This window comes from Nansenia antarctica (assembly GCF_963989245.1).
Source record: "Nansenia antarctica genome assembly, chromosome: 3".
Taxonomy (NCBI): Eukaryota; Metazoa; Chordata; class Actinopteri; order Argentiniformes; family Microstomatidae; genus Nansenia; species Nansenia antarctica.
This window is the reverse complement of record NC_137688.1, coordinates 24,904,196-24,919,593: the sequence shown is the minus strand read 5'-3', so window position 1 is coordinate 24,919,593 and position 15,398 is coordinate 24,904,196. Positions and strand designations below refer to the sequence as shown.

The 15,398-nt window shown below is 42.5% G+C and overlaps 2 protein-coding genes across 3 annotated transcripts in view; both read left to right on the top strand.

The window, feature by feature from the left end:
* Positions 1-3,386, top strand: part of vegfba (vascular endothelial growth factor Ba) — a 10,773-nt gene extending 7,387 nt beyond the window's left edge. Inside the window, exon 8 of the mRNA XM_080525040.1 lies at positions 1-3,386. This exon is cut by the window's left edge and continues 409 nt beyond it. The gene's annotated coding sequence lies outside the window, so the exon portion shown is untranslated.
* Positions 3,387-5,573: 2,187 nt separating this feature from the next.
* Positions 5,574-11,173, top strand: stx5a (syntaxin 5A). Of its 2 annotated transcripts, none has more exons than XM_080525088.1 (11): positions 5,574-5,624; positions 6,097-6,371; positions 6,520-6,590; positions 6,861-6,916; positions 7,021-7,091; positions 7,447-7,563; positions 7,834-7,878; positions 8,164-8,245; positions 8,413-8,516; positions 8,606-8,727; positions 9,736-11,173. In XM_080525088.1, the coding sequence occupies exons 2-11, from the start codon at positions 6,309-6,311 to the stop codon at positions 9,893-9,895; spliced, it is 891 nt and encodes a 296-aa protein (XP_080381214.1). In that variant the 5' UTR covers positions 5,574-5,624; positions 6,097-6,308; the 3' UTR covers positions 9,896-11,173. The 2 variants fall into 2 exon arrangements, with proteins under 2 accessions (XP_080381214.1, XP_080381213.1); XM_080525087.1 differs by having other exon boundaries at positions 7,834-7,890.
* Positions 11,174-15,398: the final 4,225 nt, after the last annotated feature.

Below are 15,398 nucleotides of genomic sequence, written 5' to 3'. Positions count from 1 at the left end.
CTGTCTGTACTGCTGTCTCCTTCACAAGGGTCCATGGTTGGACCGAATGTACACACAGTGTAGAGTTAGATGTCTTGAGTACTTGAGGCGGCGGATAGTTGACTGTGACTCAGGACAAAAAAAAAGAGAGTGGACTGCTGTACTCAGAACTCAAGATTGACACTTCAGTCGTGGATGTGTTTTGGGGACTCGTGGAGGTGTTCTTAAAGCCTGAAATCTGACAAGATCAGATTTAACATGTGGGTCATGTTGCCAGTACACTGCAGTTGGACTGTTATGCAAAAAGAGGACGATGACAACAGTGATGATGATGACGATGATGATGATGATGATGATGATGATGATGATGGGGTATCCTGATATTGATACTCTTTTGGAAACGTATATTTAGTTTTTTTTTGTACAGAGAAATTCCATTGGGAGAACAATTCCAGGGTCAAGCAAAGTGCAGCATGGACTAAGAGTAGACTGGCTTTATGCAAGAGTATAACAATGCCTCCCATGGTGAACACACACGCACGCATGCACGCAAACACGCAAACACACACACACACACACACACCACACAAACACACACACACATACACACATCAGGCATGTGTAGTTAGCATAAAGGGGGTGGGCTCGCTCCCCTGTGGACCTATAGCTAAATGAGTTGAATGGCTGGATGGAGTGTATCTGTGTGGTCCTCAGTGTGAATGGCCCAGATGGGTTACCCCCGACGCCGTTATTCTCTCTCATTCACAGCGCATGGCCACAGGCTGGATGCTGGATCACTGACGCCTTCTCTGTCGTTTTGTTTGATTTGGGTGTTTTGTCTCCGTCTCTGCTCCCAGTGAAAGAGCTGTTCCCTCCGCAGGGCAGTGAGGGGAATGACAATAATGAGCCCTGGCTGGCCGCCGTCAACGGTCCATACACACTCTCTCTCTCTCTCTCTCTCTCTCTCTCTCTCTCTCTCTCTCTCTCTCTCTCTCTCTCTCTCTCTCTCTCTCTCTCTCACACGCACACACACATACATACACACACACACACACACACACACACATACTCACACACACTCTCTCTCTCTCACACGCACACACACACATACATACATACACACATTCACACACACTCACACACACACACACACACCCCACATCTCTCTCTCTCTCTCACACACACACACACACACACACACACACACACACACACACACACACATACATACATACACACACACACACACACACACACACACTCTCTCTCTCTCTCTCTCTCTCTCATGCACGCACACACACATACATACATACACACACACACACACACACACACACACACACACACACACACACACACACACTCTCTCTCTCTCTCTCTCACACACACGTACACACACACACACACACACACACACACACACACACACACACGAAAAGTCTCTCTCTCACACACACACACACACACACACACACACACATAAATTAATGCAGGTAACTATAAGCTTATTATGCCCATTATTCAAAGTCCATGAAATAAGTTGTGTAAGAAGTAAGATGTGTATATTCATTGTGTTTTTTCTACTTCATTCTATTGTATTTGTATGCTATGGTTTTTGTTATATTTTGTTATAATTTTGTCCAGTTAATTTAAAAGAAAGATGTTCTATATTGTGGAATGTTTCTTTGTTTTGGTTTTGTTTGTCCTTAATCCGTCTACATAAAGAATCGCTCTGGGTGGGCGACAATGTACACATTAGGCGTCTAAACATATTATGCCCAACTGTGTTGAATTTAACAGAGACAACTCTCATTGGCCACAACTTGGAAAACAATATACATCGTAATGTGTAACACAAATAATCACCCCAGAAATGTTATAGACGTTGAATCTACGCAAAAAGATGTTCCCAGTGCAGTAAAACAAAAACATTCATGAACAGTATGCTGTTTCTGTTGTTTAGTGGAACTTTGTTGGATCTGGGACATTATTTATTTATAATCACGTCATTTAGTGCGTCGCTGGTGAATCCTGTGATTTGGTCCGTGACTGTGTCAGAATCTATCAGTGTTTGAACAGCTTGTCCATTAGCACGGTAAGCTAAAGCTACGGGTGTGTTTGCTTTGGGTCTCCATCAAACTGAATCAGGGAGTGTGTTGCTCTGTGAGGGATAAGGATGCACACAGACGTGGGTAGCCTAAAAGCTGCTGCAATAATGATGAGTAAGAATCACCTGTAGACTGCTCAGCTGAAAGTGACAGTATTCTCTCAGCGTGTTTCCATTTTCATTTGTTGTTATTTTAAGTATCAATCCGGGGTCCAGTCACTACCTCTTATTTGTACATAGAACCCCCCCCCCCCTCTGCATCACAGTCCAACCCTACAACCTTTCTCAGTGTTCTCAATTACTTTTCATACTGTTTTTTTTAATTTTATTTTTATATTCCCTGGTCTTATAAGTAGCCTTTCACTTTTAGCAATAACAATGAGCTCAGATTCAGAGACTTGTGAGAGGATTTCAGCTTATTGAGTTGTAGCAGATTCTTTACCCTTGTTTGACCCTTATCAGATAAAAAACACATCAAGGGTCTCCTGGAAGATAATACTTTGCCATCTGTGTTGAGATGAAAAGTGTCAACTGGATTAGTCGTGTGAGTGCAGACCAGACACTGTGTAGCACTACTGAGTGTATTGCTTCTCCCTTACATGGGGCTTTTTAAAAGCTCCTCTCCCATGAATTGACACTAATGCAAAAGACCTGTGGCATGCAGAGCATCATTGCTAAGCTGCATATTGGTCCACAGGAAACATGCCAGTTGCAGAAAGACTCAAATCACTATAAACAGAGAAAGGATAAGGAACTAGCATATTAGCTCCATCCATGCAGTAGTCTACTATACATGCCATATTCAATATCTGTGTGCTGGTTGCTACTTGCGTCTGCACGCAACCTATATACTGTACAGGTAGCCCTGTTCTAATGTATCCCCCAGTGTCTTAGTACTCAGCTATAGCAGGTAGAGCCTGACTAACAAGTACATAATGTCTTATAATGTCTTATAACCAACCATGATCTTGTGTATGATGTAGAGCATACTTTAGAATGTCTTGTATTTTATTCCAACTATACTCCCCGACAGACTCTACAAATGCTCTGTAACGTGTGTAATACTGATACTGTTATTGCTGCTACACCATCTGTGCCCTATTTGATGTATGTGTGCGACTGTACATCGCAGTTTGTGTTGTGTTGCAGTATATTATGGTGAATTATCAATTCAATGTCTATGTAAACATATGCATACTGTACCGTCGAAGATCTTAATACTACCAGGAAATGTTCGAACCAACCATAATACAATGTTCTAGGTGTTATTATTAAAGGAAACCTCTTATTTTTCGTAAAATGTTTGGTTGTAATTGGTGACCTCAGATTCTACCCTGCCTGACTCTGCATCAATTGCCCTCTTTTAATCTCTTTGATTTTATTTCCCATTTCAACTCTCACTCCCTCCCTCCCTCCCCTCCATCCCTCTCCTTTTCATCTCTTGGAACAGTAATGAAAGATAAACAGACTGATGATTAGAGTTGCACCCTGGGAGTCATGGACAGAGAGAGTGTGAGTGACATGATGATATGAGAAATAATATTGTCTGTGTCCTCCTCACCTGAATAGTGCTGAGTCAGGGGCTTGTGGATGTACTGACTGTGCTCCTGTGTGTGTGTGTGCGTGTGTGCTTGCGTGTGTGCTTGCGTGTGTGCTTACGTGTGTGCTTGCGTCTCTAGAGAGAGAGTACACTATTTGCCTCACTGCCCATGTTTCCGTGTTTGTGTCTGTAATGCTTTGTAGCAATTTCACACATCGTAAAACATTTATTAGCTAAGTTATGATAATATAATACAGGCCTGCAAAACCATTTTGTGGCAATATATTTTTATGGCAATATACTAAATGAAAAAGCCCTTGAAATTCTAGCAGACAATATAGACTGCATCTGTGACGCAAATTGTGAGTATGTGAATGATGCAGCTGGTCTAACGGCCCTCCCCATCGTGGCAGAGACAGCTCCAGAGAGGAGCGCAAGGCTGATGCTGGCCTACCTGTCAGGAAGGGCAGCCTGCCAGCACTAAATATAGCACCCTGCACAAGATTAGGGAGACGGAGAGAGGGAGAGATGGAGAGAGAGAGAGAGAGAGACAGAGAGAGAGAGTGACTCATCCATCAGGAGACAGGGATGCATTTTCATCCGATTTCTCCCAAAATATGTTTTAAACCCTTGTCTCTCGGAAAGGTTTTCGAGCTCTATGGTGTGAGTGAAGAATCATATTGGAGCTGTAGAATGATGATGATGCCCCTGCAGAGACACAAGTGTCATAACTGCTCATACCCCCCCCCTCTCTCTCTCTCTCTCTCTCTCTCTCTCTCTCTCTCTCTCTCTCTCTCTCTCTCTCTCTCTCTCTCTCTCTCTCTCTCTCTCACACACACACACTCTCATTCTTTTCACTTCCATCTGTGATGTGGTTTCCTGTATTGTTCCACCTTTCTCTGTGTGTAGAGTTGTATTTTTCTAATGATAAAAACCCCAGACATGTTTTCCTCTGCCTTTGTAGCAGCAGCTGTGTTGAAGCAGGACTGTGTGTGTGTGTGTGTGTGTGTGTGTGTGTGTGTGTGTCAGATGGTATCTGTGTGAGAGAGAGAGAGTGCAAGTCATTGTACAATGTTCGTCTAGCCTATGTTCTCTGTGTTGACTATGGCCAGTCTCTCTCTGACAGGAAAATTAACATTGTTTAAAGTCCTGTGGGATTTTAGAGAACAAATGAAAAACAAGCACTGTTATCTGTTACGGAAGCACGTGTCCCAGTGCTGCTTGGACTCATCATCCTTAGTCAAATTAAGGAGACAAGAGCCTATCAAATATTGATGGGGTCAATGTAAGATATTCTACTTAAATAATGAAAGCTCTCCTGAAATGCACAGTTATTGTTGATTAATCTGCATATTCAGGACTTCAAGGCTTTTACCAGAGAGAGAGAGTTGAGTGGGGTAGAGTTTAAGCGGACAGACAAAGGGGAAAAGAGAGAAAGGATAGAGGAGATAGTGAGGGGAGAAGAAAGGTGAGGGGGGGGGGAAGATAGGCAAGGGCATACTTGTGGTCTGAACATGCTAGCTCTTGTTAAGTTAAGGATGTGGGTACCAGTAGATATGACATGAGATCAGAGCAAGTCCTGGATGCTATCTCTCTACCTGTATTCATCTGTGTTTTTTCCTGGTCCTCTGTCTCGTTCTACCTCTGTTTGTCTTACCTTTCCTAGTCTTTCCCTCCCAAACTTGGCTGGAATTACTATTTTCCTTACTTGGCAGTACACATCTTTCCCTGTTACAACTGTTACATTACAACGATTCAAATATAACCGTCGTTTAATTAATCACTTAAAAATGTCAATCCACTTAACACCAATGCATGACATTAGAAAACATGACATACAGCGACACCTGGTGGTAGTTGTTCATACTGACAAGCAGAGGTTGGTGGACGTGGCAGTGACGTCAAGTTCCGGAAATGACCCGGATTCCAACTTTCACTCCACCGTCGGTGGGCTAAAAACATCGACTGGACCGCTAAGGAGAAGGAGTATCGCATCCAGTAAGTTTAAACCGATTACGTTAACCACGTAAACACAGATGACTACGTTTGATGTCAGATAGTAGTACTTGAATGATTTAATTATTTTAATTTATTCAAACAAAATGACCACGAGCCACGTATGATCTGTGCTCGCTAGCTAGCTATGCTATGGCTAGTGGCTAGCGAAATCAGCTGAGAATCTGGTGGCTTCTGGCGGGGGCGGCCCTTTAATAACTAGCATGCTAGTTTAGCTAGCTAGATAATGAGCTCTGTGGCTTCATGAAAACATGCGACAATCACAATAGCTATATAGCTATGATCAAAACTGTCACTGCTGTCAGTGAAACCGTATGCCACTAGAGCCTTCCTTGGGGGGCTGTTATTGTGTGTGTGTGTGTGTGTGTGTGTGTGTGTGTGTGTGTGTGTGTGTGTGTCTGGCGCTAAGCTATTCGGTTTGACGTAGTTCTTCTAACTCTCCCGACACTTTCAGTTTCACCTGACGGATAATGAACCAGGGAGCATCGATGGACACTAGGTAACCGCCTGGGGTTTGGGAGTAGTCCGCAGCAGGTGGAGCGACCATTGCCAAGGACACCGGACCGGACCTGTCTCAAATAAGCCCACACGGGTCCGTGATTTCTCTCTGATTCGCCCTTGTGGTGTTCTGTGCCGGTGAGGCTGCTGTGAGACACCGGCAGCAGGATGACGTGCCGGGATCGCACCAACGAGTTCCAGTCCGCCTGCAAGTCCCTCCAGGGCAGACAGGTATGTGAGAGATGATGTGGTCTTGGGATGGTCTTCGGATGAAAGGACAAAAGACCATCACCTGTACCAATATGCTTTTATTCTCAGTCTCCTTCGTGATGTATACTGTAGATTATAACTGCACGCCACCCCTCCTCCTGTCTTGCAGAATGGTGTCCAGCCCAATAAGCCGGCCCTCAGTGCTCTCAAACAGCGAAGTGACTTCACCCTTATGGCCAAGTGAGTCTCAGTGTTTCCGCCATCTCATCAAAAGAATGCACCCGCCTACCTCAACCACCCACTCTTCCTGGAGCACAATTGAATTATGTGTTATCATTGTATCGCTGTTAGTTTTGCCAAGATGTTTTTCTACAACTACCTTGGAATGTGGCTTGCTTCCTGTTGTCTTATCCTTGTACTACCATAGGTAGTTCTTACCATTCGTTTTTTTTCATTGTAATCCTCTGTGTCACTGTGATTTTAAATGCTCTTGTAATTATGCTCTTCCAGGAGAATTGGGAAAGACTTGAGTAACACATTTGCAAAAATGGAGAAGCTCACAATATGTAAGTCAGTGTTCCATCATTTCAACATCCATAGAAAAACTCAGATACCCAGGTGAACATTTGTCAAAGCGATTGATACATGTTTTTTTTTATTTATATTTCAGTGGCCAAAAGAAAATCTCTATTTGATGACAAGGCAGTGGAAATTGAGGAGTTAACCTACATCATTAAGCAGGTGAGCTATTGGTATTGTATAATATAGAATAAATGTTACACTCGCACTCCGATATGACATACAGTAGATGCAGAAAAGCTGTCTGCCTCCAGGGCTGTTTTCCTAGACGCAGATCAACACTGATCTTAGACTAAAATGCATTAAATGGAGGTTTTCTATTGAAAATGTGATGTAGTTCAAGACTAGATTAATCTGTGTCTGAGAAACCAGCCCTGTATGTGACCAGTCAAGTAGAATCCCTTAGCTAGGAAACAAACCCAGCAGTTTATAACTGTCTCTGTCGGTTTGTCTGTCTTTTTAGCCTTCTCCCTGTCTCATGTCTTTCCTCTCTTTCGTCTTGTTGTCCCTCTCTCAGGACATTAACAGCCTGAATAAGCAGATAGCCCAGCTGCAGGATCTGGTGCGCTCCCGCGGAGCCCCGGGAGGCCGACACATCCAGACTCATTCCACCACCATCGTGGTCTCCCTGCAGGTTGGGATGCCTCCGTTATATAAGCCTCTGACTGGAGTTAGGATGTGTCATCCTTGTTGTTGTGAATTTGTAGCATGTTTATATTGCCATTCTGCTGATTTTAAAAGCTTTCTCACCCTGTTTTCACCACATGTTGTGAGATGTCAGCTGTCGGCTAAGTCATAGAAGTAGAGACTGCAAAGATATTTGGGCGACTTTATTCACCGTGAGTTAAAGCTACAAACGATGACTCAGTTGAATCAATATCCTTGTGTGTTTTGTCTGTTACAGTCTAAACTTGCGTCGATGTCCAATGACTTCAAGTCGGTTCTAGAAGTAAGAACAGAGGTAAGTGGGCAGTATTTTCCAGCATGTTATCTATTGCTACAAAATACATCCAGGAATGTATTTTGTAACCTGTCTCAAATGATTTGTGATTACTCTGAAAGATTTAAAACTTGTCATGTTTACTTTCAAGTATTCTGTCACTTAGAGATTGCCCTTAATTAGTCTAATCTAAATGATACTTCTTTCTCCCTCTCTCCCTCTCTCTTTCTCCCCCTCTCCCCCCCCTCTCTTTCTCCCCATCTCCCCCCCCCCTCTCTCTCTTTCTCTCTGCAGAACCTGAAGCAGCAGCGTAGCAGGAGAGAGCAGTTCTCTCAGCCCCCTGTCGCCTCCTCTCCGCTGCTCGCCAACAACTTCAGTAAGAAAACGCACCTTTCCCCAAACTTAGGCTATATCATAAATATCTATATCATAACTATCTATATCATAAATATCTATATCTAAATATCTACTGTATATGGATTTTCTGAAGAGCATGCGTCTCTTTTCTGTCTTTTTGACTATCTTTGTTCTCTCCTCTCTCAGAGAGTTCAGTGTTGATGCAGGATGAGTCGCGGAGTAAGGGGGAGATCGCCATCGACATGGACTCGCAAGCGAACCCGCTTCAGCTCCAGCTCATCGATGAGCAGGTAGGTTCACACTGCGTACGTACGTGCGTGCATCTGAGCACAAGTTACTATTATTTTTATTACAATGCCACGCGTCACTGTCTCTTTAGGACTCGTACATCCAGAGCCGTGCAGACACCATGCAGAACATTGAGAGCACCATCGTGGAGCTGGGCTCCATCTTCCAGCAGCTGGCACACATGGTGAAGGAGCAGGAGGAGACCGTACAGAGGTAAGAGACGGAATGTGAGAGACTCAAGACTGAGGGAGGGAGAAGGTGATGAGGACGAGGAAGATCTTGATCATGAGCCAGCGGTCATTTTTCGTATTTTGAATTGCGCCTATTACCTTATTGTCTTGTGCTGCAATGTCAGGAACCGAAACCTAAGAACTTTACTCTTTTACACTTGTGTAATGTGACGTAACAATAAAACTTGAACTGTGTGGAAAATCAAGGAAAGAGAGCATGAAAGAGAGAGGGTGAGAGGGAGCATAGCTGAAGCTAGACCAATGTGGCACAGTGAGTGCTGCACACAGTGGTATAGGAACCCACCTTTCCTCACTCTAATTAACTCCCATGGTAGCGGTCTATATTCGAGCCTGCTTCTGAGCGAGTCCATTGATTGGTTCTAACATGCTTTGTATTTGCATTTGGAGCAGGCATTTCTTTCCTTTATCCTTTCATTGGAGTGCAAAGTTCCAGGAGTGGTTCTTAAAACAAACATGGTTTGTTCAATTAAAAAAAGATACAGAGGTTATACCAACCAGCCTAGGGCATAGACCCTTTGTTATCGACTCCCGGCGTGCCGACAACAACAACATGCCTCCAAATAATGTGAAGTCAGGTACAGAGTACTATAGATTTTGAGTCACTCTTTAGCTAGGCCATGTGAGAGATAACACTAGCTGAGAGTTAAAGGGTTGGTGTAGGATTTTGACGTATAGTCAGATGTTGAGGAGAATCTTTAATCCATGGTTCAGAGTGGTATAAATAGCCTCTACTAAAGAACCATCTGACTATACGTTTAAATATCCTGAACCATCCCTTTAAAGGGAAGTCAAGGAAATTATTTGGCCGGAGGAGGGAAAGGGAGTAGAACCTAAGATAAGTAAGTTGGAGGGGCCCCCTACTGGTAGAGAGGGTTAAAGGAGGTGTTGGAAATGAGGTGTTTGGGGTGTGGATATGTGACCGTTGAACACTGAACCTGGTCCAAAGCTGTGTATGTTTTCCCCTCCTCAGGATCGACGCTAACGTGGAGGACACCCAGCTGAACGTGGAGGCGGCCCACTCGGAGATCCTCAAGTACTTCCAGTCTGTCTCTTCCAACCGCTGGCTCATGATCAAGATCTTCCTCGTCCTCATCGTCTTCTTCATTGTCTTCGTGGTCTTTCTCGCCTGAAGCGGGGAGAAACCACACAGGAGGAAGAGGAGGTGGGGTAGAAAAGGGGTAAAACCTGGACTGAAACAAAGGAGGGGTTGTGACTGCAACCAGAGTAGGACAATGGGACCTGGTGGAGCATTGGTGGGATGTTTGTGGATGGTTTGGAGCTTTACATCCAGCAGACGAAGAAATTATAGTAGTCTGCCACCTAAAGCCTGAGAGAGTGATATCACCCAGCCTCACTCTAACAGACCAAATTCTCTACCTGTAGAGATAGATGGAATGACCCTAATAAAAAAAACAGTTTGAGCAGAATTCACATTCTGTATGTTACTTAGACTAATTGATTCATAAACATTTAATCAAAAATGACAATTATTTAATGGTTTGATTCTGCAAACTAGTTTTGGTTTTTGGTTTATTTTCCCCTCATGTTTTTGATGATAGGTCGAAACAGACTTATTCAACTTCCTGTTGAAGTGAGGGCACGCACATCAGACAGGAGTTGATCTCATTGTAAAAGTCTTGGTTTTCCCCCCTCTCTTTATGAAAAAGAGTCTGTATCACTTGTCATTAACTAGTATTCATACAACGCATGAGTGAAAACTTCTATTTAGTAATTCTTTTTGTCTCTTTTTTTTTTTGCTTTCAAGTTTAATTTGCCAAATGGGTATCCTTAAAGAAATGTGACAAGACACCTTCTGTGGTCCAAGTAGTTGCTTTACAAAGGTACAGGCTATGGGTTAAAGGTGGTTAACTGAAGGGCACTTTCTCTGCATAACCCAATGAGAAATACATTCAGGACAGTCCAACCAGGACCGTTTGTGATAGTTTATGACTGGTATCATAACATTGTTGTCACATGCAATGATTTTGGTTGGCCAGTTTACATCACGTCACGTGTCAGCTGCAGGTCTCGGTGCTGTCATGACTTTGCAAAGTCACTCGTGAGTCGTAACCTGTCACAACACCCTGTTATAAGGCGTCATGTCATTTCTATGAAGGGGCAATGCAGGCGAGAAAGCACACTCTAGTGACGTGACTTTCGCTACCAAAATTCTGCACCTTCTCTGCAACTCTGTCAGTTTGGACTTGACTGCTTAGATGCTCTCTGTCCTTTTCTCTTCATCTCTCTCTCTTTCTTTCTTTCTCAAGACAGACAGTTATTATGTACAGGCTATTATTTAATGACCAGAACTTTTTAAGAAAACGCTCCTATTTTTCCCCTCTCTTTTTTAGCCAAATGCCTTGACTTCAGTGTAAAAAGTGCAAATAGTGATGATGTGTTAAAAAAATAAGTGCATATTAAAAGAACAATGGGGAAGTTGTCAAAAGGACTCTTATTTTCTATGATCCACTAATATCATTACCTACACTGTTATAGAGAAGTCCAGCTAACCACTGGGCTGAAACTAAAGCTATGCCAGCTGTGTTGCACACCAGAATGTTGAGTCTTTTTGAGTCTACACACACAGGAATCATTTTTAATGGTTCCAGTAAAAAAAATGTCACTAGAAAATATTACAATCTTTGTCATCATGTTGAAAATAATAATGTTTATTAACACCTTACAAAATAAGCTAATTTTTATATTTACTCTTGGGCCCTGTTTAAAGTATTTTTTTCAGGTCACTGAAAACCTTTTGGAAAACTCAGTTTTCAGTGTTCATGTGTAGTGATCGATTGATCGATTCTACTTCTGCCTACAAGCCAGACAGTGATATATATATATGAGGTTGGAATGGTAATATGCAGAAAATACAGGCTTGAAGTGACCTCTCTCCATCTATTTTTTTTTCTCCCCCTCTCCTTGCCTGTGCCCTCCATACCCATCACCCTCCCCTTTCTCTTTCTTCTCCTCCCCTACCTGCACATTATTTTCTTCCCTCTATCTCTTTACCTCTCTTCTTCTATCTCTCCTCTCTGTGAACTTTGCTCTATGATATCAGGCATGCTTAAGCTCCTTCCCCTCTTGGAGACTGCACAAGTTAGATTATCATGGGAGATGTGCAAGGAGGAAACCCTTGCTGTAAGGGTCAAGACCAACGTTTGCCAGAGAACAACTAGACAAACACCATGACTTTGGGAACAATGTGCTTTGGACAGATGAATCCAAAGTTGAATTATTTGGGCACAGTAACAGAAGACAGCATTTGAGCACAAGGACCTCATACCAACTGTGAAGCATTGGGGTGGAGATGTGATGGTTTGGGGCTGCTTTGCTGCAGCAGGGCCTGCTCACCATCATAGACCCCACTATGAATTCTTCATTGTATCAGAGGGTGCTTGAGGAAAATGTGAGACCATCTGTCCAAACATTTAAGCTGAACCGGATGTGGACCATGCAACATGACAATGACCCAAAACATTCCAGTAAATTCACCAAGGAATGGCTCAAAAGAAAGAAATGGAGAGTTCTAGAATGGCCAAGTCAAAGCCTGGATCTTAATCCTATTGAGATGATGTGGGGTGATTTGAAACGGGCTGTGCATGTAAGACACCCCTCAAACATCACACAGCTGAAAGAAGACTGCGTGGAGGAGTGGGAAAAACGTTCTCTCAGTCGAGGTCAGAGACTGGTAGACAGTTATACGAAACGTCTAATTGAGGTTATTTCAGCCAAGGGGGCAATACCAGCTATTAGGGCATAGGGTGTCCTAACTTTTTCCTCAGTAGGAATTGGCATCTTTGTTATTTTTGTGTTAAATAAATGATAACAAAGTTACATTTATTCAATTACATATAGATATTGTTTGAAAGAAGATAATATTGATATGTCCATATTTCTTTAAAAAAATTATATATATATTTAATGGGGTGTCCTAATTTTTTCACATAAGTGTATAAAGTTCACATTTAGAATTTTGGATAGTAGAGCACTGCTATGACAGTGATGTTTGAAGAGCTTGGTTTGATGTCTTTTTTGACATATGGAGGGAGGGTGGCAGGAGGAGAGAGAAAACAAGAGAGAAAAAAATAATATCTAATTGATTAATTCTCATGAATACTTATACTGCATACTGATTCTCTCAGTAACACATTCATGTTACCATTCAAGAGAGTATAGCTTAATTGGAAAACCATTAAAGGGATCAAATATACTTGTGTTCAGTGTGTCACTTCAAAGCCAGTATCAGTATCAGCCAATCAGTAAAATATCAGCACACTACTAATCTATGCAGGTACAAATAGCGCGGTGTGTGTCCAAACCAAAGATGAAATACAGATAATAGTATATCTTACCTTCACAAGATTGCTCTCTCTGGAGATCTCTCTCCAGCAACATAGCTGGGTTTCAGCACCACTCACCACTGAGACGGTTTTACACACCTAATCTCAGATTATACACAAATCCAGATCATAACTGCCCTGAAGTCAATGCCTGAGCAGTTGTGATGATGATTATGATCTAATTATAGTTCTCAATGTTGCTATTGCTTTCCCTAATAGTCATTCTCATGGTCTGAACAAAGGAAATGCCAAACAAGTCATTTGAAGTGATTTGGACTCAAATGTTGAAACTCACATTGTTTCTTTGGTTAGTGGTGGCTAAAGTTAGCTGAAGTTAGTAAGGGCTATTTAAACAACTCAGAACCATGGATTTCAGTTTCTCCTGGCTCAAAGATGACTTTCAAGCTAAGGACCTATCCTAAGAACTATCCCTTTAAGTGCTGTCCCTGCTCTTACTAACAAGAAGTTTGCAAATGCCTTGCCGCCATAGCCATAATCATCTTTATTTGGTGGGTTTCGGCCAATGGGATTTTTAGGCATTTTTGTCTTTTACTTGCTGTGCACTATCATTTGTGGCTGGCTAGATGAACTGCAGTTTGTAAAATTGAAGTGTGAGTGGTGATGAACAACCAACAGGTCAAACTGAGTTCAAAGTGTCTTGTTGTACCTGCCATCACCGCTAGGTGTCGTCAAAGATCACCGAGAGGACTTTCCAAACGCCCCCCCCCCCCTCCCTCATGGTCATACGTCACTGACCCCCGCCTCACATCAGACATCTCTGCTGTTGGGTTGTCAGGCGGCACGAGAGTCGCGCGCTCTCATCTTGTTATTGAAATGAAACGACTATTTAACAGCGGGTGAAGAATTCTACCGTATCACAAGCTTTTATTACACCACCTGTTACTTTACTTTTTAAAAAAACGGTGTATCTGAAGTTGTCGTTCAAACAGTCTGTTGAACAGAAACATTTTTACATCGGAATAGTGAACATTCAGTGAATGGTAAGTCATGATAACCAGCTAGCCTTGGCTAACCGTTACTGTAGACAGCAGTGTCACAAGCTGCCGACACCAGTATGATCATTGGATTCAGATGATTGGATTCAAATGATTGGATTCAGATGATTTCTAGTAATTTGTAACAACTAGCCTTCTAGGATAGCTGACTCGTCTACTGTGATTACTGTGATTTGAATATTCAAAGCACATAGACAAAAAAAAACTGTTGCATGTGCGTGCTGCTTACACTCGTGTAACAAAGTGCCAAAGCCAATATCCATCTCCACTTTTGAATTCATGACATTTGACACTTAGTTGACGAGGAGACCCCTCAAGCTTCTGTCCTGTGGTTTGTTAAGTCTGGAAACGTTGGCAATGTTGCCTGTCCTTCCTTGCTCATGATTATGTATGGCCTGGCAATAAAGGGACACTGGCAGTGTGAGTGTTCATTTATACCATTTCAACTGTTTAATCCAGTGTTGTGAAGAGCAGATATAACTACCGCTAGATAAATATTATTGTTTTGTCCTTTGAGGCTTAGATTGCATTAGGGCTTCTACCATGATGTCATGTCAGGTTTTTAAAAGCAGCATGAGAACTAGCCTAGAATGTGCTTCCTGTCACACAGACACAAGAGGTTGTAATACAATAGTCCTACAATGCCATTCTCAACCCTATCTATACCATTGTGGCAGACAGTTCAGCTGAATGTCATCATTGTGTAAGTAAGGATTGTACCATAGTCCTGGCTGACTTGTCAGTTCAGCCCAGTATGTTCTATTTAAGGGGCATTTCATTCATCCATGTCACAAACTAACAATGACACGAGCATGGAGCAGTAGACAACATGGAAGACTCCTCTCTTTAAAGACCACTATGTCCAAACTGACTTTCTCAACAGTGCTTTGCCTCAGGTGCGGAAGGTGCATGTTGTTGCGTGGAGAGACTTGCGCTGGCTGAGATCACGGATTCATGATCTCCAATCTGGATTTTCTTCATTCCACCACCTACAGCTCAAACTGTCATTGTGTGTCTCAGTGTTTGTGTATTTGGATACCATGGATCCTGGCTAAAGCATTCAGTTGGCTAAAAGAGTTTAGTCTAAATCTTAATCTGTAGTTAATTTAAAAAACATGCACAATTGTTAAATCTGAAATTTCCATAAAGATGAATAAACATTTAGTTAAAAAAAAACTAAAAACATGCACAGAATACAAATACAGAAATGTAGGAAAATAAGACAGAAGGGCTCAATCTGGTGTGCCACCAGTGAAACTGTCTCTGGTAGAGCC